General features: G+C 40.2%; 3 protein-coding genes across 3 annotated transcripts in view; 1 reads left to right on the top strand and 2 right to left on the bottom strand.

The window, feature by feature from the left end:
• Nucleotides 1-77: 77 nt before the first annotated feature.
• On the bottom strand, nt 78-4,153 carry isl2a (ISL LIM homeobox 2a). Its single transcript, XM_041796360.1, has 6 exons — nt 4,096-4,153; nt 3,504-3,693; nt 2,952-3,211; nt 2,089-2,375; nt 932-1,099; nt 78-376 (listed from the first exon to the last, which is right to left on the bottom strand). The coding sequence occupies exons 1-6, from the start codon at nt 4,151-4,153 to the stop codon at nt 260-262; spliced, it is 1,080 nt and encodes a 359-aa protein (XP_041652294.1). The 3' UTR covers nt 78-259.
• Nucleotides 4,154-6,728: 2,575 nt separating this feature from the next.
• Nucleotides 6,729-14,020, top strand: etfa (electron transfer flavoprotein subunit alpha). Its single transcript, XM_041796471.1, has 12 exons — nt 6,729-6,861; nt 7,979-8,128; nt 8,246-8,327; nt 8,593-8,675; nt 8,917-9,016; nt 9,601-9,711; nt 9,861-9,962; nt 10,143-10,211; nt 10,300-10,382; nt 11,543-11,608; nt 11,924-12,004; nt 13,596-14,020. The coding sequence occupies exons 1-12, from the start codon at nt 6,823-6,825 to the stop codon at nt 13,629-13,631; spliced, it is 1,002 nt and encodes a 333-aa protein (XP_041652405.1). The 5' UTR covers nt 6,729-6,822; the 3' UTR covers nt 13,632-14,020.
• Nucleotides 14,021-14,162: 142 nt separating this feature from the next.
• tmem266 (transmembrane protein 266) overlaps nt 14,163-27,340 on the bottom strand; it is a 33,412-nt gene continuing 20,234 nt past the window's right edge. Inside the window, exons 4-11 of the mRNA XM_041796470.1 lie at nt 23,131-23,285; nt 20,256-20,329; nt 19,297-19,353; nt 19,033-19,171; nt 18,313-18,428; nt 17,699-17,891; nt 15,754-15,816; nt 14,163-15,676 (exon numbers count right to left, since the gene is read on the bottom strand). Coding sequence (XP_041652404.1) covers nt 15,039-15,676; nt 15,754-15,816; nt 17,699-17,891; nt 18,313-18,428; nt 19,033-19,171; nt 19,297-19,353; nt 20,256-20,329; nt 23,131-23,285 — 1,435 coding nt within the window. The 3' untranslated portion in view covers nt 14,163-15,038. The remainder of the gene's footprint in view (nt 15,677-15,753; nt 15,817-17,698; nt 17,892-18,312; nt 18,429-19,032; nt 19,172-19,296; nt 19,354-20,255; nt 20,330-23,130; nt 23,286-27,340) is intronic.

Below are 27,340 nucleotides of genomic sequence, written 5' to 3'. Positions count from 1 at the left end.
ATAACCCGTATTCACCAGGTGATGGCCAGTTCAGGCATTGGCATCAGGATATGTGTAGCCCACAGTCTCGTGTCCATCAACAACCTGCCGGGGTGTCCTTGAGCAAACACTGAGCTCAAAAGTCCAGGTGACAGGCAGATCTCCAGTTTTCCAGTCGAAATCTTAATTTATCATCCAGCATAATCCGCCATCGCGGCTGCTTTTTCTCGCTTGTCCTGATCGCGCGCTCCGGGGCTCCAGCTGACCTCGAGGCCTCTCCTCACGTGTCCACGGGACTCGGCACCATACTGTTCGGTGTGTCCGGTAGCTGCGATGATAGAGAGGTCACGTCACTGCCCGAAGAGTTACCAAGAGAGCCCGATTCAGAAAAAGACACCTGTCGGAAAAAAACACAGGTTCTCGGTTTAACGTTTAATTTAAAATTGATGATCACGAGCTCTGCCGGTGGCAGACGTAAAAAAAAACCCTTAATTACACATTAATATGTGAATGTGCTGATAACGGGGTCATGCTGGAGCTCTAGACAGATGCAGGAAAATTATATTTTCCTTGTTCTTTCCTTCTTTTCTCCCCTGGAGAAGCATCCTATTAAAATCACACAAATAGCCTAGTTTATTATCAGTTCATCAGCGCTTAAAATCTCACGAGAGTCTGACAGCATATCTGCCTGCGAGTGACGTTTTCAAAGTGTTGAGAAACAATTTGGCACGTGCGCAAGCTGTTCAACATGAATCATTTTACACAAAAAAGGTTTAAGTCAGATTAGATTTAAGAATTATTCTTGTTCCCACAGAATGTTTTTTTTTTTCAGTTCGTTGTTTTTAGGCCTTTCTTGATTAGACAAATAAGAACTCAATATATGTTTTATGGCGCCATTGTTAAATCAATGTTACACAGAGGTTAGCTCTTTATTTACTGAATGCATTCCTACCAGTTGGTGGAAGGCTGGTTGGTCCAGGTCGCTCTGCAGGGCAAAGTCGCTGAGGCTTTTCCACGGGGGCTGGTAGGTCTGCACCTCCACAGGATTCCCCTGCACCGTGTTGTCATGTCGGATGGGACTTCCTGCCACCAGAGCTGTGCCTGTCAGGCCCTGCAGATTCTACAGAGGGCAAGAAAACAGCTCATATCAGGGAACTAATGCTCAGTGATACTGACAGTCATTAAGGTATTTTTTTTTTAAAAAGGTTCTCAACAGTTAGGCCTCGTGAGAACAGTTGAATTAAAAATCATAATTTCTTAATCATTAAAATAATCAGAAAGTAGCCTCAATGAGATTTTAAAAAACAGGCGAAATGTATGGTCGTGAAATGGGTTAATTAGTGATCCAGAAATGCACAATAACATGATACACCTGTCAAATGTCCTGAACGCAGTTCATAGAATGACATGTTTCTTTTTACACAATTTGAATTAGTTTTCAAAAGGAATAAAATAAAATAAAGTAAGAGGTCCTACATCAATTTGGAAAAACATTGTGATAAATGAAAGTGTGCCATTAAGAACTATAAGAATCGTTTTATCTTTGTCCACACTTCTTCTTTGTGTCAGCCAGGGAAACAGTCCTTTAAAATTTCAGATTAGATCTGTGGGCCTTTTTATATTATCAGCCATATTACTTTGTTTGTCTTCAAGTAAAAGAGTTGCTTTTTGACTTATTTTGATACTCACAGGAGTTGTAGCATATTCAGCCTGTATATAAAATGGAAAACCTCATTGAAGTTAATAATCTTTTTTTCAGATTGCCTGGCCAAAACAGGCACAGTTCACAAAGTCACTAACAGACCATGAAAAGCCATACAATATCACATCAGGAATATAAAATAATTAAATGAGCAAATATTTATCAACATTTAAAAGCATAATTTATTGCACTACAAAAATATATATATTTTTGATACTTTTTGAATAAATGAAATCAATTTTAAATAATGGGGTGAATAACAGCATTAGGCCTATAGTAAGGTCTGACCCAGTAAGTAAGCATTATAAATGCAAATACACTTGAAAGGGGATACGAACAGCTAAGCTAGCTAACTAAAGTCGCATTTTCTTGCTTTTATTTTGAAGTATAAAAGATGATCCACTCACGGTCTTGTCGTTGTGTTGCTGCTGCTGCAGCTGCTTCATCATGATGGACTTCTTCTTGTCTTTGCAGCGTTTGTTCTGGAACCAGACGCGGATGACCCGGGGGCTCAGGCCGGTCATCTCCACCAGCTGCTCCTTCATCAGAGCGTCAGGCCGCGGGTTAGCGTTGTAGCACGTCCGCAGGGTGTGGAGCTGCTTCTCGTTCAGCACCGTCCGCACCCGGGTCGTTTTCTCGGACTGCTTGTGCACGTGGTTCCGGTGATGAGGGGGATGACGGACGGAAACAGGGTCTAAGGGAAGGACATTGAATCAGTTCTTTAAAATAGTTTTGGATACTTCATTGCCTTAGTGCATTAAAGTAGAACTGTTACAATGTATTTTTATAGACCTGAATATTTTTTTAAAAACCAAGCAGGACAGGGTATGACGTAATCATAAACGTTTAAGAAAAATACATGAAAAATATGAGTACACAAAGCATCCAATAAACACTTTTCAATGCTTGAAAACCATGTTAACTATTATGAAAAAGTAAGATTTAAAGAATAATAAAATTCCATGTAATCCAGTGAGGAATAGAAAAAGACTCAACTTTATCTCATAGTCCCTGATCAAGAGGGATTTCCAGTAATAGAAAATATTATAAATAGCAAAGCATATCGTTCAGTTACTGACAAATATAAGCGTTTTATCCTGTTAAAGTCACATGACAAATTAAAAACTTTGAAGCTTACTTTTTAGGCCAGCATTTGAACAAATAAAAAATAGTCATTATAGGCTACTTAGAATAGTAATAACGTTGTTTGTGAATGCTCTATGCTAGGCTATACTTTTGAATCATCATTATAAAGAAGTATGCAGTCTACCTGAGATGTGCAGCGGTCTACTGTGAAGGTTCCCCGGGCTCAGCGGGCTCCCTGCGGAGGCCCTCTCCAACAACAAGCCGTGGTCCGCCCGGCACAGCAGTTCGTCGTCCCGCAGAGAGAACTCGTCCCCCGGCAAGAGGTGTCGACTGCAAACCGAGCACCGAAAACACTCCATGTGATACACACTGTCCCGGGCTCTCATCACCAGGTCGCTGCTGCAGAAGCCCATGTTGCACTTTGCACATTTGATGCCAAATAGCCTGAAAATGAGATTTTGTGTTTGTTCTCAGTTTAAGGTTATTTAAAACGAATGAAGTAAACTTTTGTTCCAGACAACACAAAGAGACAGAAAGAAACTGATTTTATTACGATATTTCTAAAACTGATCCAACCCTAAATGTGATGCACAATGTTGCACTTTTTTATCTTCAGTGCTGGCCCAAAAAGTGGCTAATAGCCTTTTAAATCTGTCCTTTATTTCCACCTCTCTATATCTTTTTATATGCACAGCGCCTTCCCTTTAAAATAGGAAGTTTTAGAAAGAAGCCCTACCTTGCATAATCTCTTTTACAGTAAGTCTTTCCGTCCCGGACAAAGCACGTGCAGGTCTCATCCAGGTACTGGCTGCATTCTGCACACTTGAGGCACGCGGCATGCCACTCCAGGTCCGGGGACACTCTCAGGATGTACTGGTCGTGTATCTGACTTCCACAGCCCACACACATTGCGATTCCAGACTTCTCTGTATATATGTGTGTGAGAGGGGGAATGTATTAATGCAACAGTGCGCGCGCTCTTTTAATCCCCATGACATCCCTGTTAAACCCCCTTCACCTAAAGGAGAGAAAATGTTTGATCACAACAAACATGTGGATCTCTCCAGAATTATAACTGGATAATTATGAGACCACGGAGGGCTAAAAATATCACACTGTAAGCCAGAGCAAATGGCACCCTAAAATCGTGCTAGAAGTTCAGAATGATATTAAAGAAATAAACTTGGAAAATGTTACTTCGTTAGCGCAGACTTTATTATTGCAATTTTCTACATGATCTAGAAGAATCGGCATTGCCACACGCAACATAAATGATAGAAAAAATATAAGAAAAACGCAAAAGCTGCAATAATCGAGGAAATACGTACTTTTGGAATGATCCCCCATATCATCCAAGAAAGAAGTATGAAGCAGAATATCCACCATACAGGAGAAAAAGCGCAGTGTCCAAGCCGATAGATGGAGGAGAGGAGCGGCAGATGAGACCGTCCCGTCCCAGGCTGGGTGATAAACTTCCTCCAACGAGAGGTGGAGAGAAAACAAAGGTCCTCTCGACCAGTGACGTCTGCAGACCTGAACCTCTGTGGGTCCGCGGAGAGAGGGGACCATGCAAATCTCCTCCTGGACCCCTGCTCTCTCTTTTTTTTTTTCTCTTTGCTCCTTTGACCAGCTTCGTAGATTTTTTTTCCTTCATTTTTTGTGGTTTTTTTTTTCTGCGTGGATCTGTGTCACGAGTAAACGCAAATTCTCATTATTGAATTAGGCTACAATACAATCAGCAGGCCTTATTGTGACAAAGTTTTAGTCATATGTTAATTTCCTTTTGCAGTACTTATGTAATCTGAATATGTGAATGCTCAGCTTGTCTGTATGTACTTTGTGATATTTGTGTTTTTAAGGTGAAATAAGACTTTTATTTCTGGGTCCATTATATTTGTTCTGATTTATGTCAGTATAGTGTAAAACTTTAAATATAGGCCTACAGGATATGAGGGCTTTATTGCCTTTTTAAACTTTTATAAATGATAAAAATGATAATACTATTCCTATTATACTTGTATTTTACAGCTGGATTTCTTTGGCTTTGTTGTTGACCTGACTGTTTGCTGTAAAATAATCCGGAAAACTTACATGTATTTTTGGCTCAGCTTGGTCAGTTTTGTGTTTTATCTTTTTTGGAGCGTCGATAGTAGTTTATCAGTTCTCATCCTACTGTAGAGCGCCCTCTACTGGCTGGATGAGCACTTTGAATACACCGAGCGATCACCACACTGCATCAGTCAGATCATGAAAGCACATTCCTCTGCGGACAAGAGGGGAGCATCAGTGTGAGGAAGACACAGTAGATGAAAAATAAAAAATAAAATTAGTCTTTACTTATTGGGATTCTCCTCTAAATTATAATCATGGTCATTCTGTTTTTGAGTTATTTTAAATGGTAGTTAAATGGTCAGTTAATACATACAGAACTATATGATGTAACTTCTCACATAAAGTAGCATAACCTTACAGACTTAATAGACTAGATAAAGAGAAAACAGGGAAGTTAAATTAGAAAAAAGTTTGCAATAAGTCTGATCTGAAAAAAAAAGACATATGTCAACCATTTTGCCCAATTTTCAACACATTTATCTTTTTTTGTTTGTTTGCATGCCACCACAGTGTTCTTAACAAGTATTTAGCATTCTTTCTCAGTTCAAGTTCCTTGAAATCTACCAAATACAATGGCTTAAAATAAGGATAATTTTCTTGTCATAAAGACAGTCTCTAATATTTCCAAACTATATGGAAGTGGTTTGTCTCTGTCTGATTGGAAAAAGCTTCATGTTGTATAGGGGTACAGATATATAACATTACATTTTTCAGTGACTTTTTTCTCCAGGGTTGAGAGCTGGTTCTCTTCCACTGTTGTTTGAAAATGTTTCCCCATTGTTTTTGTGAAATTATCACTTTGCTCTCTGTTTTCCATCTTGATTAAACAATAATTGTATTTTCTCTCTTAAGAGACTGGAGACTCACATATACATTTGAGATAACTTTTTTGTAGGGGTTATCTTCATATACTTTTATGAATATTTTGAGTAATTAATTTCCTGCATTGGTGTTTTGGATGATTTTTTTTTGTCGTATAATTTCTTATTTGTAAGCACCTTTAAAAGTGTTGGTTTTGTACATCAATATCTCCTTTAAGAACTTGAAAAATCCTGATGGACCTCACTGAGAGGGAGAAATATGTATTTAGTCCTGCAGAAGTCCACTCTTTTGAAATATTGTCTTGTTTGTTTGGTGTAAATTCTGGGTCATATGCAAACCATTTCAGAATTTCTGCTACCTTCATCCTGTTAAACTACTTTAGTTTCTTTTTACTCCAAGTTTGTACTGAACTAATGACCAATGGGTTAGCAGTATCTTATAGGAGATCACGCAGCATTGGATCTCCAATCGTTGTATTAACTGGTAGTTCTTCTCCCACTGACTGTTCAATCTCTTTCCATTTGCATCAACCTAGAGTCTACGCTGGGCTGCTTTATAGTAACTGCCCCCTCCTAAACCCCACACCATATTTAGACAATAGTCTGTCCCATCCTCAAAGCTGTTAATCTGGTTCATCTATAGGTATTGACTGAAAAAGATATAAAACCCTTGGCAGAATGTTCATCTTGATCTAATCAGTTTGTGAGTTAAATATGGTAATAAACTTTATCCATGAATATCTGCTTGAATTTCTTTGTTAGGCGATCTATAATCAAGTTCAGCTGGTCGAGATCTTGGAGAAAATGAACTCCCAGATATTTTATACATTTTTCATCCCATCTTCAATGGTATTTCATCACAAGGCCCTATGGGAGGACTATATACGACTGAAAAACAGTTTTTTATGCATTTAACTCATAACTTATAACATGAAAAAGACTCCCTCAACTCTCCCTCATTGATTTGGTAGAAGGATGACGGGAGAGCGAGAGCGATCGTTCTGACCGGAAGTTTTCGTTGTGGATCGGCGAATCTCGCGAGAATTGGTCACCACGCATACGACCTTTGACACAGTTTCTTCTCTGCAGCATTGAGGAGCAAGGCAACGAGAAGGGTCCAAGATGAACAGAGCTTTAAACAGAACGAGTCTGAAACAGTTGGTGAGACTGTGGCATTGTTACCTTTCATGTACACGCAGGCATTGTGTTCATTATTCATGGCAGAGGGCGCGTGGAAAACGTAGTCGGTATGACTTGTTTGTTTTCTTGGAGTAGCTGTTAGCTTGCTAGCTAATTCAGTCGTATCTAGTACAAGCCGTTGTCACCTGGAAAATCATGCAGTCATTTGCATGTGACAGGTGTGTCGACCTGTTCTGTCAGACTTATATAAATAAGATATAGGCGCAGCGGTATGGGGTTTTCGTATTCAAATTTGCTCCCGTCCTTTTTTTCTTATTGCTATCTGTTGTTAGCACAGGTAGGCTAGCAGTTATGAAACCCCGAAAACAGCTGTTACGAAAGTGCAAAATTGTCATCGACGAGGCAGGTGTTACTGAAAGCTTTTAGGTCAGCATATTTAGACAGATTTATAGCGACATAAGACTACAGTAAGCTTTATTTTTCAGATTTGAATACCAGGCAGTGTATAGTTATTTTTCCTTTTGACTCCCATGTGTGAATGACCTTTATGAACTGATAAGTGTCCAGTCATGTCCAGATGGGGTTGGTATGATCCTGTTTTACTTTGACAGACCTTAAAGCAGCTCATTTTGTGGTTGAACTGATTCCTTGCGTAATCTATGTTTGAAGGATCCAGTCTCAGTATTTGCAGAGAAAATTTGACATTGCAAAAAGGCTACACAACTAAAATGAGCTAACAGTAGCCCCAAAATACAGTAATACTAGTATTAACTTCTAAGTAATATATTAACTATTTTGTGACTGCACACATAAATAATTTCATTTTGCCTGTAGACCCTGATCACATCCAAACATCATGCATAGAAAAGGAGTGGTAACAACAGATCAGGCGTCTAAGTAGTTCTCAGTAGTCTTCATTTATTTACTATTTTATGCTGGAAAATTATAGTATATATTTTAGAGATGCTTAAAAAATGTTTTCAGTGATGTGTATTGATACCCTCCCCCATTTTGTCCTTTTCATTTTTATTTGTTAAAGTTGATCTATGCAGCATCTATTGTCAGTGATCCGTCTTAAATGACTGGCTTTGGTTTAGCTGTTCATCAAATATTAAGATGTGGCCCTTTTCCCCAACAGACCGGCTTCCTTCAGAGGTTTCAGAGCACCTTGGTGATTGCAGAGCACAACAATGAAAAGCTGACCCCTATCACTCTGAATGCCATCACAGCTGCTAGTAAGCTGGGTGGAGAGGTATCTTGTCTGGTTGCTGGAACAGACTGTGCAAAGGTAGGCTTTCAAGTTATTTAAGGTTAAACAAATCTGTTCTTTTTTTATCTAAAGCAACATTGCAGTATATTTAAAGTTTGGCATTATGACTCAAGAAGTGGTTTTCTGTCTTCTCAGGTTGCAGAAGAAATTAGCAAGGTACACGGTGTAAAGAAAGTTCTGGTTGCCCAACATGCGTCATACAAAGGTTCCCTTCCAGGTATGTTTCATGAAGGACACTCAATGCCTGTTTATTTAACCTTCACCTACAGACCACATGCATGATTGTGTTCCTGTTACACAAAATAAGTAGCGTCTTTTTGCACAGTCCTGCATGTAAACAGTGGAATCATACGTCCTTGCTGAAGGGAATATTATTTTTTATTTGATTTCTCTTCTCTGTAAACTGTCTAAAGCTGGCACTGCTAGTGTCTCAGCCACATCTAGATCTACTGGATTTTGTTACTAATGTTTTTTCTCTTCAGAGGAGTTGACCCCACTTGTCCTGGCAACACAAAAGCAGTTCAATTACACCCACATTTGTGCTGGAGCTTCTGCCTTTGGAAAGGTTAGTTAGAGACAAAAATGGTACAAAATATTATGCAAGGCATTTTAGAATTAATTTTAGTTTAACACATATTCTAAACACCACAGTCTCGAAAAGCTGTGGATTCTTCCATGACTTTGACAGTTTTCTTGTTTACAAAATAAAGACACCTTTCTCTTCATCATTGAATTTGTTTGTGAACTATAGTACCTCAATCTCCTCTAAATTCCTTTGTGTGCACTCTCACCTTTATCCTCTGTAGAATCTGCTTCCCAGAGTGGCGGCTAAGTTGGATGTTGCTCCAGTTTCAGACATTATTGAGATCAAGTCTCCAGACACTTTTGTCAGAACCATATATGCAGGTAAGCCTTTATATTAAAAGTATATATTCTAGTATTATTATTTAGAAAGTTGATATAAGGTGGCAGTTTGGCTCAGTTGGTAGAGCAGGCGCTCATATGCAGAGGCTACAGTACTTGACACACTGGTTGCAGGATTGCCCTATTTTGTGTATAATTCCCCCACTCTCTCTTCCAGAATTCCTCTCTCTCTTCAGCTGTCCTACTCAATGAAGGCAAAGAGCTTTCATCTTTTCTGGATCTTAAAAACTGGATTTAATGCAGCTTTGATAGGACAAAAGATTCAACTCAGCCACTGCTCAGTTTTGCAAGACTTGGCTTGGACAGGTCTTTTATTTTAAGGTTTATTTTTGGGCATTTTGTGCCTTTATTTGATAGAGGAGAGGACAGTGGATAGAGTCGGAAACAGGGAAGAGAGTGGGGAGAGGCATGCGGTAAAGGGCCTCAGGCCGGATATGAACCCGGGCCGTCCGCGTGCATGGGGTGTGCGCCTTATCCATTCTGCCACCTGCGCCCCAGGACAGGTCTTTACTGATGACTTCTTTAAAGCTTTTATTATTTGAGGGTAATAATGTTTTGATTTTTAGGAAATGCTCTCAGCACGGTGAAATGTAACGAGCCGATCAAGGTCTTTACTGTCAGAGGGACATCCTTTGAGGCAGCTTCAACAGAGGGAGGAAGTGCTGCAACAGAAGAAGGTACATTAGCCTATGCTGTATGTTTGTCCTAGGGCATGCTAATTTAGGATGCCAGCATATGGCTTGTCTTGTGTTGTCAAATGATACTTGTTGTCATTACAAATAAATTTAAACTTTCTGAAGTTCATTTTCTGCTCTGTTGACTGCAGTTGCTGTATCTGCTACCACTGGAGTTTCTGAGTGGCTTGAACAGAGTCTGACAAAGAGTGACCGTCCAGAGCTGACCAGTGCTAAGGTTGTGGTGTCAGGAGGTGGGAGATCACTTTGCGCCCTGACTTTCAGTTATTTTTTTGTTTTGTTTTTCAAGTCACTGTCTCTGTTCTTTTTTAAGCAATACTCACCTTTAAGATGAATTCGTTCTTGCATTTTTGGAGTTAAAAACTTCAATCCTTCTGGTTTTGTTGATTAGGACTGATGTTTTCTTTTCTCAGGAAGAGGCTTGAAGAGTGGAGAAAACTTTAAGCTGCTGTATGACCTTGCTGACAAGCTGAATGCTGCAGGTAGAAATGGATTTTCGCTGGATTATGAATTAGCAGATCACTTGAATTTTATAAAGGTGCAGCTAAATATGCATCTTTCTTTTTTCAGTTGGTGCATCTAGAGCTGCAGTGGATGCTGGGTATGTCCCAAATGACATGCAGGTTGGACAGACAGGCAAAATTGTAGCACCGGTGAGTTATTAATCTACTAAAGTGTTTATTGGGATACATTTCATCTTGAACAACAGATCAAGAAAATAACCTATCAAGGATTTTTAAATGTCAGCAATTGACGTCCGGAAAATGTCTGAAGGCAGGAAGTGTTTAACTTCACTTTCAGTATCAGAGCGGATGGGTTTGTTGCCTTTGACAGAAGCATGTTTCCCTTTACACAGCATGCCTGCAATCCAGTACGATCAGAGCAGCCGCTCAGCTCTTTTAAAGAGGTTAACTTCCCATTATGGGTTTCAGCCCAGTTACCCCAGCTGTGATTATCCACACATTAGACCCCGGAAAGAGTACTGAATGGCACACTAAGGGCCCTAAATGATTTAGCAGATCCATTAAAGCAGAGTGCACTGGATAACTGGTTAGAGCTGCAGGTCAGGCCAGACTGTCCAAATTTGATTTTCTAAATGTTTTGACAAGCGTGTTTTTTTTTTTTTTTTTTGTATTTTTTTTAAACCAGTCCCATCTTTCAGCTTTCAGATCTATTATTTTAATTGCATTCAGTCAAAGAAAAATTGAATTCACTACCTTAAAAAAGGCACAATTGAAAACTTTTCAAGCAGTTACAGTGTCATTTTCCAAAGTAGATGATTAAACAGCTTACTTTGTTTGAGGCTGACTAAAAGTCACAGGTGTAAGGTTAACCACTGAGAAATTACCAAAAGTGAATCCTAAAGAAGCCAGAAATTTTGGGCTTTTTCAAGGTTCAAACCTTGTGAGTGAGTTGTCACATGTCTGTGGAAAAGGAACAGAAATCAGCAGATTTTTGTTGTTTTAGTCTCCTAAGTGTAAAAGTCGCGTTTTCTTTTGTGTTGAGAAACTGTCGTTTACATATTTATGCTTTGCTCCTCTGAGACTTCAGCTGTTACATTAAATAAGCACTGAAATATTCATATGGCTGTGCATTAAACTAAGAGGCAGTGTTGGTTTCCCCCCAGGGATTTGGGGGGACTGACCCCGTGCTCCCTGCCCCAGCATCCTGATAGATTACACAGTTGTAGTCATAATATCATTAGTCAGCCCTGCTGTACAGTCATTTAGGTGTTTACCTTTAAGCTTGAGATCACACCTTGTTTTTACATGCAAGGAAACACTTTTCATGTTTCTTCTTTTCATGTCCTCAGGAGTTGTACATTGCAGTTGGTATCTCAGGAGCAATTCAACACCTGGCTGGAATGAAAGACAGCAAGGTATACTCACTTCCTGCATATTTAAAACATAAGAAATGTCCCACTAGTTTTCTATCTTGATGAAGATTAGCATGATCTCTTTTGAGATGTCTTCAAGACACTTGGTAGTAATTCTACAAAGTGTTTTTGCATTGCTTATTGAATTTGTATGATTTAATTTTTTATTATATTTTACATTGCTCCTCACTAAAACTGCCAAACTGATCATCGTTCATGTTGTTTTACCAAAGTAGGAGACGTACCCACCTCAGATACAGGCTTTGAGCTTCTGATTTTGTTGTAGTATTGTTCTAAAAATGCTCTATTTTTATCCAGACTATTGTTGCCATCAACAAGGACCCAGAAGCTCCAATCTTCCAGGTGGCTGATTATGGTTTGGTGGCAGATCTTTTCAAGGTAAATGTCTAGGATTGACATTGCTATAGTAAAAAGTGATCTTACATCAGGAAACTTCTGATAACAAGGCTAGAACAATCAGCATGCCAGTTCTGCTGGACTTCCTGTGTACATATTTATGGCTCTGAGTCTAGAGTGGCAGTCTGAAAATAATATTTGCATTCTCACTGATAAATTTTGCACGATGCCTTATTCCACCTAATGGAAATGTTGCACTGTTAAATTATTGAGTGCTTAAATTAATCAGGGAAGAGTCAAGTGGCTGATCTTGCTGTGAGAAAAAAAACACATTAGCATCACAAAGGATATAAAAATTGATCAATAGCACTTAAAAGATGGCTTCACTTCAGCCTCATCTTGCCAGGCCTTTTACACGCCTAGTTGCTTTCTTGTAGCAAGCTGGTAGCTGGGGATAATGAGCCAGCAGTGTTGGCATTAATACTGGATCCCAGTGCTGCTAGTGAAAATGTAGTAGGTTATATTTTCTTGTGTGTCCTGTTGGTCATGTTTTATTTACCTGCTCTTTGGGTCACAAGCAGCACAGGTGTCCTGTCAAACTCTGTAGATGTGGCTAGTAATAGTAGTTAGTGGCAGCGCAGTTGTAACCTGCTGGGTGAGATCAGCTTACATGTGATCACTCCTCATATGGCTGATTAAAATGGATGGGCTTTCTACTTTTTCTTCAAATGGACAGTTGATACCTTGGACAATATGGGAAGCGAATGATAAGTCAGATCCTCCAGAAGTTCCTCCCCTGACAAGGACAGCTAGTATAATAATTGTCTTCATTTTTATCTTAAAACTTTTATGCATTTGTCCTCTTTAAAACTAAATGCCCAGCATTTCAAAAATTAGTATTTTAGTGCCCATTTTCCTCGAAGTGTTGGATCTCGTTCTGCATCACTAGTGTCCAAAAATATGCTTGTTGGGCTGATGAGAAACTAAATTACTTTTAGGTGTGAGTTTGACTGGTTGTTTCTGAGGCTCAATTTTGTGGCATTTAAAGCTATGATATTTGTGCCCTCATGAAGCGGCGTAAAGTAGGGACGAGGTGATACTCCCCCTGTGCCATCTGAGGAGGTTGTGACTGAAATAGTAGTAACAGAAGATGGAGATATATAATATCAAGCTGTTGTCGTATATGTAGGAATGTGTCAAGATGCATAGATAGCTGAGCTTTTGTTATGTAGCTGTCATAAAAATGCATATTGAAAACACCTTACATGTCAGCCTGTGGCTGAGCTGTCATTGGGTAACTAGTCCAGGATGTGCCTGCCTCTTGCCCAATGACAAATGGGATCTGTTGCCACTCCCACAACCCAAAGCAAGATAAGCTGCATAGATTATAAATAGGTGGGTGAAGTGTCAGAGGTTGCATCAATGCAGGATGGATATTCAATATTTTAATTATAACAAAGTGTTAAAGTTAAGTACACAGGTATTTTTAGAAAGGTTAACTCAAGTTAAAGAAATCAAGACTACTACAGTTCTGCTGCCTTAAGGCTAGAAGAAAATATTTACTTCATTCATGACTGCAGCTTTAAATCATGTATGGTTTTACATTGACGTTTCTGACGTGTTTTCTCATCAGGCTGTACCTGAGATGACCGAGGCGCTGAGCAAGTAAAGACAAACATGAGAACCTGGGCTGGCAAGATGAAGCACCAGAGAGCCACCGTAGGATACCATGGCTAATGCCTTAACATACTGTAACGCTGTGGACTTTGATGTACTTCGTTTGCAAATGATTTTTAATATCTCTGACTGGAAACAGGAGCCCATTCTTTTACTAGAAGTAAATGCCACAGGCTGCTATTTGGCCTACAGTAGTACTGGTTGTAATTTTTGAATTTTCTGGTGCAGTAAAGAACATCTGCGGTAATGCCTGCCTTGTCCCCTGATTTCTAATTTTTTGACACAATTGACTGTAAGATGTAGATCTTTGTGTTAATCTGGAGAATTTTAACTTCTTGAGATGCTTTTTGGAAAGCCATGTATTAAATTCACAACCCATAACTTGCTCTCTTTTTCCATGTTTTCTTTTTATTTGAGTCATTTTGCAATACCCTCTTTCCATGATTGAGATAGAAAATGCCTGCTGACAGAACAATAGTTTTTGAAAGAGACAAATCCTGAAAATTCATGCTTAAATTTTCTGCAACATTTTCTTGCCCCTCACATTTTTGCCAGCAATATAACTGATCAAACACATCCTGGATTGTTAACACAGCATCCTAACATTAAAATCACTAAAAATGTAACTTTTTAGACCTGAATGATATTAAAATTATCAGGTAGCCTAACTTATGCAGGTAGGCTTTTAATTAAATAGGTTTGTGAAGGGCATGCTGTATTTGCAAAATCTCAGTAAGCACTGATTTTAGTCATTGCACCAAGATAAAAACTGTGAATATTTTTAATCATCCACCAGTGAAAAGAATTTGAATAAAAATGTTAACATTGCTATTATAGAAAGACAAAGTTAGAAAGAACATGTGATCTGATGTACCCTGCTGCAGTCCAGTCAAAGAGGACTGTTCAATGTGTTTGGAGACATTACACTGACTTAAAACAGCAGATACACTGCACTTGTGAGAGATCCATGCCTTTTAGCTTGCAGGAAGTTGTTCACAGTTTCTGACCTTTAAATATATAATTTGATCCATTCAGCAAATTCTTCACTTCTTTGAAAGAAATCACAACTCGTCACATCAAAAGCCAGATATTTTTCTGCGGTAGTCTGAAAATGTTGGGCTTGAGCCCTTTTGCTGGTTTCTCTCTGTAATTATTTTTTTATAAAACTCGAAAAGTATTTTTGTGAGAGTCGATTCCTGATAAATGGAGCCTGGTAAAAAGTCTGCCGTGTCCAGTTTTCCATCTTTTGTTTTTGTGCTGCTGTGTTTGGTTCATCCCCTCAGTCCTGTCAGTAACAAGAGAACACGCGGTTTGTGCCAGGGACCACAAACACCAGCGTTTAGTAGGGCGTTACTTTTTGTAGTTGATCCGAGGAAAGAGTCACCTCATCAGGCAGTCTTTATGTCTCTGACAGGCGGCTGACAGGAGCGTCCACTGGCTCCATCATCCTGTACTTCTCCTCCAGAAGAGGCTCAGTGCTCTGCAGGTGGATCAGAGGTTTAGAGTGCAGCCCGACTCTGCTCTCCTGGTTCCTCTTGTTGTAGATGTTGAGCCTGTGCTCCAGCTCAGGGCTGGTTTTGGTAGAACCTGCTGGGCTGGGTGGTTTCAGATTAACAGGGTCCAGGCCCTTCTGTGTGAGACAGGAGTCCTCAGACAAAGAGGAAAGCAGCTCCTGCACCACCGCGCTGGGACTCCCTCGCGGCTGGGTGCCTAGAGCGAGAGGACTGCTGTAAGGTGGCGGATAGCAGCGCTGGTCGCTGTAATCTGTGGAGGTGGAGGCCTCGCGCACAGTGGAGCTGCAGTCTGTGGTGGAGCCTAGCGTGTGGCTGCTGATGCTGTGCTGCCGGGCACTGAAGCTAGTACGGGACACTGTGGTGGTGGAGGCTTCGCTGACTGAGCTCCCTGTCCGCTGCAGACGGCTGGACAGCACCGCATCAGCACTCACCAAGGAAGAGGGGAGCTGGCTGGGGTTATTAGGCAGGTGAACATCTATGGCTGCTGTGGTGATGACGCGTGCAGGGTCTGGGATCCCCATATCTACAAGAAAACACAAAGTACAGCAATGTGGAGCAAAACAAGCTTTAGGAACAAAGCAGGAAGTAGTTGATGCTCACCACTGCTAGGCTCACTGTAGTACTGGCTGATGTAGTTGTTCATGTCATCTTGCCCATGGTGATCTGGAGAGAAAGATACAGCCACTTAATGTGTTTTAGCTCACCGTCAAACCCAATATAAGTGAAACCAGTATGAATTTTCAAATTTTTTTCTTGTAACTGTAGTAATGAACAGTCACAGATGTTATAAACCTTTTCTTTTTTATAGTACTTGGACCTTGGCATTGCTTGTTGGTGGAAACGCTAAGATGTAGCCATTATTTTTTGAAGTTGAAAGCAAATATATGTTTATTAACAATCATTACTGCATTTCTTGGCTTCTATCAGCAGAAAATTGTGTATTGACATAATAAATGAAATTTGTAAAATATAGTAGAAACTAACCCGTAAAATCTATCCTGATATGAGACCCTGATGATGTTAAAAACTAGATTCATAAACTCTGTTTAGTGTTATTATTTCTGATTGCAGCTTCTTAACATCAACCTCAAATTGCATGTTGCTTCATCGTAGAAAACTGTCTCATGGCCTTATTCACACATCGGTGGGTATTTTTGAAAACTGAGGTTTTGACCTTTGATGCATACACATATGGCATTTGAGGTTAATGAAAATGCCCCTTTGGAAGACTTAAAGTAACTCCACTTACAGCGTTTATGTGTAGAGGAAGAAGATTGTGTGCTGGTTTCTCTACAGTTTGCTGTCACTGATATGTAATGTTCTTATTTTCATTACTATGGCAATGGCAGTGGGTAAACTTGTACTGGTGTTAACATTGGAACTGAACTTTTGCACGATTGTGGCGGCATTTTAATTGATAATACTTAAAAGGAATCTGTTTCTTACCTGCCAAAGGGTAGCTCGACAGAAAAAGTTTGGAACCACTGGATTAGTTCAAGAATTTTGTGAACTCTACTTAAATGAGTGACACTTGATGAAAATGTTTTTCCTAAATGAGTCCCAGTGTTTTTCCTTAAGTGCTGAGGTCCCACGGGGATGCTAGACGTCTCATATTAGTTTCTGCTTGTGATTCACATTTTAATTTTACAAGTGTCCCAAGAGGGAGTGCTCACTGTTCAACCCTATCTGTGACAGATACCATCTCCACATGATCAATACGACGTGCAGAGCAGCCTCAGTTAAAAGGATGTCTGACTAGAATCACCGGAGCTCAGATGCATGACAGCTCATGCTGTGATTTATAGCTTTGATAAGGGAAAAGCCTCTGTGTTTTGAGCCCTAACATCACCTGCTCTGACAGCGCTTTGTTGCTTTAAGCCATGTAAGTTATAACCTGTCGCTGTGGGAGAGGTTCATAGTCCATCTAGATGTGGTACCAGAATTTTGATGTGGATTGTGAGATGGATGTATTTGAGAAGAGGACACTGGGTGTGTGGTGTGTCTCCACTATGCTAAAATAACCTCTCCTCCAGCATTGAGCATTAAGACAGGGGGCTTCACTTTCTGAGTCTAGTGTGAAATTTACACTGATTGGTTGTGCTTATTTCTATTTTTTACTTTTTTCATGCCTTCATTGAGAGGATAGCAGTGCTATTGTGTCAGAAATTGGGGAGAGAGTGGAGATTTGCGGAAAAGGAGTTACGGATCTGAACTGACCCCAGGCCACCCACTTCAAGGACAGCTGGGTGCAAGGACACAACCACTCGGCAATCAGTGCCCTTCATGCCTATTCTTTGTTTGTTCAAATAACATGAAATGTTCTGATAAAAGCTAGCATGTTTTCTATTGATTCTGACAGAATTTTAAATCTAACCCAGTCCAAACTGTGAACCATAAACCCTTTGGCATTTCCAAACATTTCCACTTCCTGTCCAGAAACCACTGAGGACATTTGAGCATGTGACCATTCACATATACTACCTGTCTGCACAGAGGTCTCTGAACTCCTGCTATACAAGAGAGTTTGGTGTTCCACACGATTTACCTGCAGGCCCCCCGGGCTCTCTGGCTTTATTTGGCCCATGAGACTCAGAGGCCCCTGGGGCCAGTCCGTCCACCTCCTGGAAGCTGCTGCTCTGTTTACCCCACATATGGTGGATCTGCATGGCTGCTTCACGCTCTGCTACCAGATCCAGGTCCTGCTGGGCCAGGTGGGCTCTCAGCTGCCTGATTTCAAACTGAAAGGAGAGAGGGACAAATAGAAGAGCAGGAGCTGTCACTTCTCTGATATTCAGAGGAAACGTATGCAGATTTCTTAGGGCAGTTCAACACATATAACATAATGTACAATCTACTAACATTACATTTTTGTGTTATCTCCACATTTAAACATACTGCACGCATTCACTTTGATGACTTATTAACAGGAAAAGAACTACCATTATCAACCTGTGACAGTCAATAATCTACTGCACAGTGCTACTATCCAACATCCACAAAACTTCAGTAAAAATGTAACGCAGTGATGATTTGGGATCAATTCTCCAGGCAGCCTGAGATTTAATTTAGTCTCTTGCATTGCATTTTGCTGCCCTCCTCTGGTCACCTGCAGCCATAAGACAGTTAGACACTAAATACTTCAGAGAACAAAGATCATACCGCCTGCTCCTGGCAGATCTGGGTGAGACGGTCAAGCTGCTCTTCTCTCACTGCTTTGGCCTTCTCATACTGCTGAATCTCCAACTCCATCTCCACCTTCACCTGCAGCACATAGGCTAAAACAAAAAGTCAGGGTTAGAATTAATTTCTGTGTTGGATTAAAATAATCAGGTCATAAATGCAAACAAATGATTCTATAAATTATGTTAAAAACATGCATGAAGTCAGCTTGATTTGCTCATTTCTTCTTCCAGTTTACCTTTGGTGTTTGTGAATATCAATTATGAAAGCCTGTCTTACATTCCTTTCTCATGACAATAAAATACCTATGTTATTTGTTTTTTAAACTATTTTTACAGGCACTTTTACAACAGTATACTTAAGGCAATTCACACCTTCTGCACTTACCTGGTTGTCTGCACTGCTCTACACTGAAAAGCCACAAGGGGGAGCAACTTTACTGAAAAAAACATTCTTCCTCTGTATGCACCTGTTTAATAACATCTCTGCACTTTGTAGCTATGGGATAAGCTTTTAATGATAGGTTTACTACAGCTAATGAAGTCCTACCTTCTTCCCTGGGTTTGAATAACTAAAATAATAAAAAAAAAACAATAATCGTATAATAACGTTGACGATACTGCAGAGAGCACACTGCAGTATCTGTCTCTGTGACCTGACAGTAAAGGACACCAGGGGATCGGCTCCTCCCAGCCTTACCGTCAATGATCCTCTTGACCCTCCAGATGCGCAGTGTGATGATGAGACCGATAGCGTCCCAGGGGCTACTGGGGCCATTGGCCACTGTGGAGGCCACCATGGGGGCCAGAGAAAGGACGATGACAGCTCCATCAAACACCTTGAGAAAAACACACACGGTAACTTTTATGTCTGAAGCTTTCACTGTGGTTTGACATTGGGGGAATGACACTGCAGTGAAAGGGGCCCAGAGTAACAGCACTAACGGGACCCATGGGAGCTTACCTCTACTTTGTTCTCTATGTAATCCCATATCCCCAACACCACGATCCTGAACACCGTCTGAGACAGACAGAAGGACAAAGACAGAGTAGGTTAAATGACAGCCAAGACCTCATAGTGTCTGCTAATGATAACCCTGAGAGGCACAGTGGAAGACAATTGCAGTTACAATCCAGATTTCTTTTATCTGGCCTTGGCTCATTCATCACTGACATCATTTTCATACTCATCACAAGTGATGTGATAGGATTTCATACAAACAATAAGAGATACCACAAGTAGCTGCTTATGCTGATGCAGCAGGGGCTGTAGAAGGCAAACCACTCTCCTTTTGTCTTTGCCGCATCCATCACTTAGCCCCCATCCTCATTTCACATATTCAAGGTTGCACTGAAGCAAAAACCCTTCCTGTTTTTTCCGTGTATCACAAGGGGAGTCTTTTATTGATAAGTAACACTCCAGCTACACAAAAGTTAGCAGCGGGGTGGTCTGGTGTAGGGACCTAAGACAAATGTGGCTTGCAGTAAAGAAAATGGTAATCAATAGAGTACACCTGCAGCCTTGAAATTATTTAAAACTAGCAGCACAGAAAAGCTCCATCTGCATTTAAAGTGTTTGTGCTGTGAATCAATGAAAAAAAACCCAAGAGGGAGGGACTGCGCCAGCTCTAACAACAGCAGTGAACAAGTATTTTAAAATCTGAATACTGATGTAGGTCTTTGGTGTGATTTGGTTGTCACTTCTGCTAAGCAGACTTTAAATGGAGCCGTACACAAGTTCACGTCTCCTCATCAGAATCTAATCGAGCTGTGACAGAGGGCATGGGTCGTTTCTCGGGGTTGTTAGTATTCTAATGAGGATCTGTTGGTGTACTTTAGCGGCCCTACATACTGCACAACATAGCATTAATGGACAGGCCGCTGCCTCAGCTGTAAGTGAGACAGGACATCTATGAGACTCACCTCAGTGAAGAACACAGAGAGGATAGCCAGGCTGATCCAGTGGATGATGCTGGCAAACTGGAATGCATTATTAACTGTGGGAAATAAACACACAACCAATTTAAGGCCAGTTTTTAGAACAGAAGGTTAATGATTTTGTATTGTTTGTATCAGCTGTTACCATCTAAATGTTACTGATAAGGTGCATTAAGACAAGTTCATCTAAATGGATAAATATATTTATCTCTTATATGTGTATTGAACAAAAAAATCCCTATCTGCATTTTGAGAACAATTTTCAGTTATAAACTCACCAAGAGGCCACCATGTTTTGGTCTGCTGGGTTGTGTGATGTCATGTGGTTTAAGCGGTTCTCTGCCTTTTATATTTCTATGCTTTAGTCACCCATTAAATCCATATATTATGAACATGATCAGACTGTTATGCCTCCTCCAGACTGTGTGATTTTAGCAGTCTTATACGTTTCTGGCATGCATTGTGTGACACGAATCTCATACGACATCAAGTTTGAAGTCTACAGACTGTAAGATGACAACTCCCACTAAATATCGCTGAACCGCAGGCTACGATGTATGCTGGTATGCAAGAAATAACCGTCATTACACGTCATCTATCTACACTGAGAGTGCCGTGGTAAATAAGGAACTGTAGCATTCATATGCTTAGAAAAACCTCTGAGATCAAGATTTTCCTCCTTGTTGGAATCCAACAAGTAGTACCGCTATTCACACCTTTTAAAAGCCTTTAAAAACACACCAGTTCATCTTTTTTATATTGTGTCTACATGTCATCTTTTTGCCCATATGACTACATTAACTTTGATTAAAGCTGACAGTAAGGTCATCATGATTTCCTCCTCACTAACAGTATATTTATGAACATAATATAAAGATTTGATGGGTGACTAACACAGAGAAATAGTTCTAGCAGAGGACCGCTGAAGCCCCATGACGTCACACTACCCAGAGTGCAAAGCAGACTGAGATATGACGCCGTCCTGGTGAGTTAATTTAAATATTTATTTAACACTTTCTCAGAATACAGATATCTAGTGAGTTTTTTGTTCAGTAAACATATAAGTGATATAAATATCTATCCAATTTGGTGAATTTGTCTGATCATGCAGAGTTTCTTTTCAAAGAGGTTCAAAAATGAGCTCAAGCACAGACAGACACAGTAATATCATTCAGAATTCAGTGCATGCTGTACATGTATGTGTCAATATCCTGTTTATTCATGAGGCTAACTGTGGACAGCCTCAAACAGTGCTCAGCTGTCAGCAGAGGCATTTACTTCATGCACCACCTCTCCCCCATTTGTCTTTGTTTGCCGTGTTCAGTGATCTGTCTATCAGTCCATTCATCTTCCTCCAGTCCTCCCCACATTCAGCATCCAGCCAACTCTGTATCACCCAATTTCTTTGTCTGCTAATCCCCCGCCATGCTTTTGTCTTACCTCTCCTTCGTCTGCCCCATCATGTCAGTCAGTTAGACCCAGGGGAACACTAAAGACTTGACAGCATTTGGATACTGTAGGAGCAATATTTCTACCCTGCGTGCTCTTAACTCAGCTCTGCTACACCGAGCAGGACAGGACCTCTGGCCTCCCATTAATGATAGATGAGTATCTCCACCATGCCAGGTGAGTTAGGAGAAGGTTACTAAGAAGTGGCGTTGTGTGCAGTGATATTTTGGCCAGCTGATTCTTTGTGGGATCTAAAGAAATTGGTTGTATTCCCCAGACTATGACCTATCAAAGCCTCGACTCTTACAACAGATCTGAAATTAATACAGTTTATAATAGGGTCAGGTTAACAGGAGATGTTGGAAACTTTTGCACAGGCTCACATGCATTTTATACATTACTTTGTATTCTGTCAGAAAATACAGGCTAATAAACAGGCTTGACTATTGCAGCTCTAGTAGCTTACTATTCAAGTCAATTGTGTTATAGGGCCGACTTTCTATGTTGCTACAATACCAAAGATTTTTTTTTTTGTTGTTGATGTTACTATAACTGTACACGGACTATAACTTTATAGTCTATATATAGTCTTTTATATTTACCCACGCCGATGAAATTGGCAGGGGGTTATGTAAAGGGTTCCGTATCTTTGTTTGTTCGTTTCTTTGTTTGTTTGTATGTATGTGTACAAGATAACTCGAGAACGGAAAGTCAGATCTTCACCAAACTTTCAGGGAATATTGGGATAGTGACAGGGAAGAATTACTTAGATTTTGGTGATGATCTGCGCACCCGTTCGGTTTTTCTCGCACGTCGAATTTTGAACACCATAGTAATCAATGGGAGCGTGAGTTCCTCGGTGGCGCTGCTTAGGCGTGGGTCTGCCGCCTCAGCAGCCATTCTAGTTTGTCTTTGTTTTGCATTTTTTGCTTAAAAGTTTTCTGACTTACTCTTACCACTTTGCCCTTATTACCATCATTATTATCATTGCAATCACCATGCCTATTTTTATTATTATAATAATAATAATTATTATTAATATAATAATTATTATTATTACTATCATGGCCTAGACCTGCAGGCTTTGTAAAGCGTCTTGACTCAACTTCGGTTATGAATTGTTGCCACACAAACTAAAAGTGATTGTATGATTGATTGGTTGATTGATTGATTGTCATCCAAGCTCTAACAACAGAGGAAGTTTATGATACATCTGCTGCTTACATTTTAGGCTTATCAAGCTTGTGTATACTTCCTGCTTGGTTACATTATCTAATATTTTATCTTTGATCAAAAAACTGGACCATACACTTACTGAACATAGCAAACCTCCCTCCTGAATCATGTCTTCAAATCCACATCCCATTTTAATCAATAACCAATAAAAATAAAATAAATAAAATAAACTCACACTGCAACAGCTTGGTGTCTATGAGCAGCTCCAGCGTCAGCAGCAGCACCACCAGAATGACACAGGCCACCAGGACACAGTTAAAGCCTGCCGACAGCAGACAGACCTGCCACAGCGCTGCCCTGCGCCCACAGCATGGTTTCAACCAGTTTGACCTGATGGAGGAGAGAGGGGGGAAACACAGAGACTGTCAGGAAAGCTGTGGGTACAGAAAGGATTAATAGTGGGTTTCTTCTGTAGTTACTGTGTTACCTTTGCCAAGGAAGTTATGTGATCAGGTGGGTTTGTTCATTTGTTAGTTAGTTAGTTGGTTTGTTAGTTTGTTCGCAACATAACTCAAAAAATCATGGACGGATTTTCATGAAATTTTCAGGAAATGTCAGAAATGGCATAAGGAAAAACTAATTAGATTTTGGGACTGATCCGGATCACCATCTGAATCCAGGAATTTTTTTTAAAGGATTCTTTACTATTACATGAGTAACTTCAATCCCAGCAGCATGTTTTTGGTGTCTCTCTATTCAAAGTTTTGGAGTTTATAGAGTTTGAAAGACGCATGCCTGGTCAAGTCAGAGCTTAACAGAGAGAAAGACAGCGAATTGTAGCGAGAATGCTGGGAGGAATAGAGGACTATTCACCCTCTGACATGACTTTCAGTCGTCCGGTGAGACCATGGGTATGACTGTCAGTGCATCTGTTGGCTAGGCAGGAAATGCCTGCCCTATGACCCTCCACACATAGTGAAGCCAATGATTTGCTTCACTGTGACTCCACCCACCGGGGAGGGAGTAATTAGCAAATTAGGTTTTGGGAGTGATCTGGATCACTGTCTGGATCCAGGAATGTTTTTAAAGGATTCTTCACTGTTGGGAGATAGGTCTGTCCTCTCTGAGTGCTTTTCTAGTTCTCATATGCAATGATGCAGGGTGTGGATCTGACAGGCAGAACCAAGGTCAAATCAATAAAACACAAGAGACATAAATACACGAGCAACTCAATATCTTACTTTAAAACACACACTCATAAGTGTCCTACAAGACTGCATTTAAGGAGACCAGCACAGAGATTATACCATTGAACTAAATGGGGCTACAGTATGTTGAATGTCATTAGACCAAAACAGTTCAGTGCTTAAACATCTAAACAGTAATTATTCAGTAGTTTCATCCACTTATGATGGAGGATTACTAGATATTCTGTGTTTCTCTGATGCTTTTTTTGTGTGTTTTTTTTAACACCATATCACAACCTCGCTAGGTCCTTTAAACAGAATCCTTTTAAGCTTGTCCAACATATTTACCTTTGTCATCCAGTGAAAAGGTGAAATCTTGATTGCTGCAGAGACAGAACTAGGATAATTCTTTTATCTTTTAAATTTGAAGGCTTTAGAGTCTGCAAAAGTTTGAACGCTCACTCCACCATCTTCCCAGAAGCCCTCCTATATACAACCTTGAGTCTGCTCCATTTTCAGTCAGGTAATGTTCTTCTATTTTCCAGTAGAGGGCATTATTTTACACTTCTATCTTAAAAAAATCAGCAAATTCAAAGCATGTATTTATATTGAAATCAATATATAATCTTACACCAATGCACAGTATAAGTACAAATTCTTCATTGAGGTGATGTAGAGGTATGAAATAATGCTGCACATGCATTCAAGGCATCATCTCTGTCCTAATCTCCTCATGAAATCATTAACCTCAACATTTTCTGCAACCACACTTTCTACTTAAGCACACTGTGCACAACTAAGCAAAGCCAAGTTATAAAAATTGCTATTATATGTGTTTACATCTGGACTAAATTTCACAATAACTGTTCTCATCTGCATTCAAGCATTGATTGTTCTTGTTTCAGTAAAGATAAAGTCCCTGAAGAAAAAAAGCTCCATGAATGGAGACTTTTTAACCAACAAACAGGCTCATAGTAAGCTTGCCTTCTCTCCTGTATGAGCTCTGAATGAAGGACTAGTGAGGTGACTGACCGCACGTTGTAGCTCACCCACCATGAGAGAGGGGCTGCATGTGCACCATCTGGAGGGAGCAATCACTCACAGCCAAAAAAATGATTGCTTAGCTGTGTGACAATGCCTTCATCAGATTTTTCCATGACAGTGTTTATACTCTAATACATCTGGCCTGACTGGTAATTTGAGGAAGACATTTGTGTTTTAGTATGACTTCTTTTGATCCCCAGACTTGTTCCACACAGGTTTTGCACAGGACTGCTCTATACATCTCCCTCCACATTGCTGTATATTTTTCATTAGTTTGTAGTGTGCCGGTGTCCCTTGTGTACTTGCTCCTTGTCCAGATACATAATGCCTGAAGATATAAGTGTCAGACCTGCCTTAAATCCATCCCTGCTCCCCCTTTCTACTCCCTCCAGTCAGAGACTGTGAATGACTGACAATCCTGGGGATTTATGGTCAATAAATAATGACAGACTTCCAAAAGTCACTCAGGGCTTTCCCTCCCTGATAGAGCTCTGCATCCCACACCAGTGCCACTCAGGTGTACTCTTAGAAAAAAAGAAGGAGTGTGTGCGCTATGTGCTGACACCTGTCCCCCACAGGAGGAAAGCTATGGGCAATGTCCATCAGAGGACAAGAGAAAATACATTTTTATTCCCCTCTCCTCTTGGTTGAGCTCTGAGTAAAGGAGGCAAACACGGACAGAGAGAGTGAGGGGGAAGGCCCCATTTCAAGGCACTGGGTCTTTTCCAGGGAAGAAGAAGGAGTTTAGGAAGGAAGAATAAAAGAGAAAGTACCTGTTCCACATTATTATTACTCTGTACTCTTATCTTGAACAGTACTTTCATCAAACACATGATTGCTAGTATCTAGGAATCACTGAAACATTGCTTAAGCCCAATAGGCATGCCATTCTACTGTTTATATATATATTTAAAGTGCACAGAAAATGGGAAATGTAAAGGATGAGTTATGAGTTGACAAGTTATCAAAGTCATTACTTGTTTATTACTGTGTCATTCGACTAACTGACTGACTGTTTCTTAAAAATCATTTGTAACTAAAAAATGAGCAAAGTGAAAATCTCCACCAAAACTGTCAATTCTAAAAGTCTACTACAGTTTGCTCAAATGGCTTCTGATCCTACTGGGTTTTTTGGGCTTTTTGCCTTTATTCAGATATAACAGCTGAAGAAAGACAGGAAATCTGGGAACAGAGGAGGGGGAAGGCATGCACCAAACAGTGCTGAGACCAGGAATCAATCCTCCGACCAGTGCGCTGAAGACTCCATCCTCCGTACCTTGGCACCTGCTCTACCAACTGAGCTAAACCGGTGCCCCAAGTTGGATGATTTGTACATTCTCTAATTGTCCTAATTTTCCATCAAGACCAAAACCTCTAGCCATGAGAACAATCTGTTCCCCTCTGCTGCCAAGCCCAAACAACAACCCCTTACCACCCCGAACACACGGACACAGACAAACGCGTCACATCTTTCATCCAGGCCTGTGGTCACTTCAGCCTCTGAATCTGACTTTAAGCTCTATTGATCTGTCTTTTTAAATTGCCTACTTTCTTTTAATTTTAAAGATATTTTCACTGATTATCATCATACACATCCTTATACAACTGATGTTATATTTCATCGACTTCTCATAACGTTATTTAATCTATTTCAGATCCTTTAGGAGAATAACTGTGATAGATTTATACATTTATCTACATTTGAGTTCACTTATTGCACCAATACACCAAGACAAATTTATTTTATGTGGAAACTTGGCAAAAATGTGACTTTGACTGAGTCTCAGCCTATAGTTGTCTTTAGAAATACAGTTGTCCCATGTGCCCAGACTTTAGCAATGTGTATAACTGTGCCAGAATCAAGAGATATAGTGTCTAAATAAAACCTCAAATGTGATAAACTATACTTATTATGTGTTCGTCAGAGCTGTTTGACACTAAAACTCCTTTAAATGTCAAACTGTGTGCTTGGAATATACCTGCAGGCACAAAACCTCTGGACTGTTCTGCAGAGATACTGCACTATGCTAGGAGAGTATGGATACTCCATCTTTGAGAAGGAACTTTCAGACTTACATTGTTAGAGGCAAGCAGAGAGATTTTTTTGTCAGCTCTGGGAACAACACATGAACATCAACAAGGGCAGAAATAGGCTTCACCGGATGGGAAACTAAACATTGTAGGGTATTTTTTAGTTTTTTATTCTACTTACTG

This window comes from Cheilinus undulatus, linkage group 9 (genome assembly GCF_018320785.1).
Source record: "Cheilinus undulatus linkage group 9, ASM1832078v1, whole genome shotgun sequence".
Classification (NCBI taxonomy): domain Eukaryota; kingdom Metazoa; phylum Chordata; class Actinopteri; order Labriformes; family Labridae; genus Cheilinus; species Cheilinus undulatus.
This window is presented reverse-complemented; position numbering and strand designations above follow the sequence as displayed.

Bases quoted from the DNA above. Each gene is read 5' to 3' on its own strand.
- isl2a (XM_041796360.1), bottom strand. From the start codon at position 4,153: ATGGTGGATATTCTGCTTCATACTTCTTTCTTGGATGATATGGGGGAT. The intron at 3,212-3,503 runs GTAGGGCTTCTT...TCTCATTTTCAG, and splicing joins TGTAAAAGAGATTATGCAAG to GCTATTTGGCATCAAATGTG. The intron at 377-931 runs GTAGGAATGCAT...TTTTTCCGACAG, and splicing joins AACCAGCCTTCCACCAACTG to GTGTCTTTTTCTGAATCGGG.
- etfa (XM_041796471.1), top strand. From the start codon at position 6,823: ATGAACAGAGCTTTAAACAGAACGAGTCTGAAACAGTTG. The intron at 8,676-8,916 runs GTTAGTTAGAGA...TATCCTCTGTAG, and splicing joins GAGCTTCTGCCTTTGGAAAG to AATCTGCTTCCCAGAGTGGC. The intron at 9,963-10,142 runs GTGGGAGATCAC...TTCTTTTCTCAG, and splicing joins TAAGGTTGTGGTGTCAGGAG to GAAGAGGCTTGAAGAGTGGA.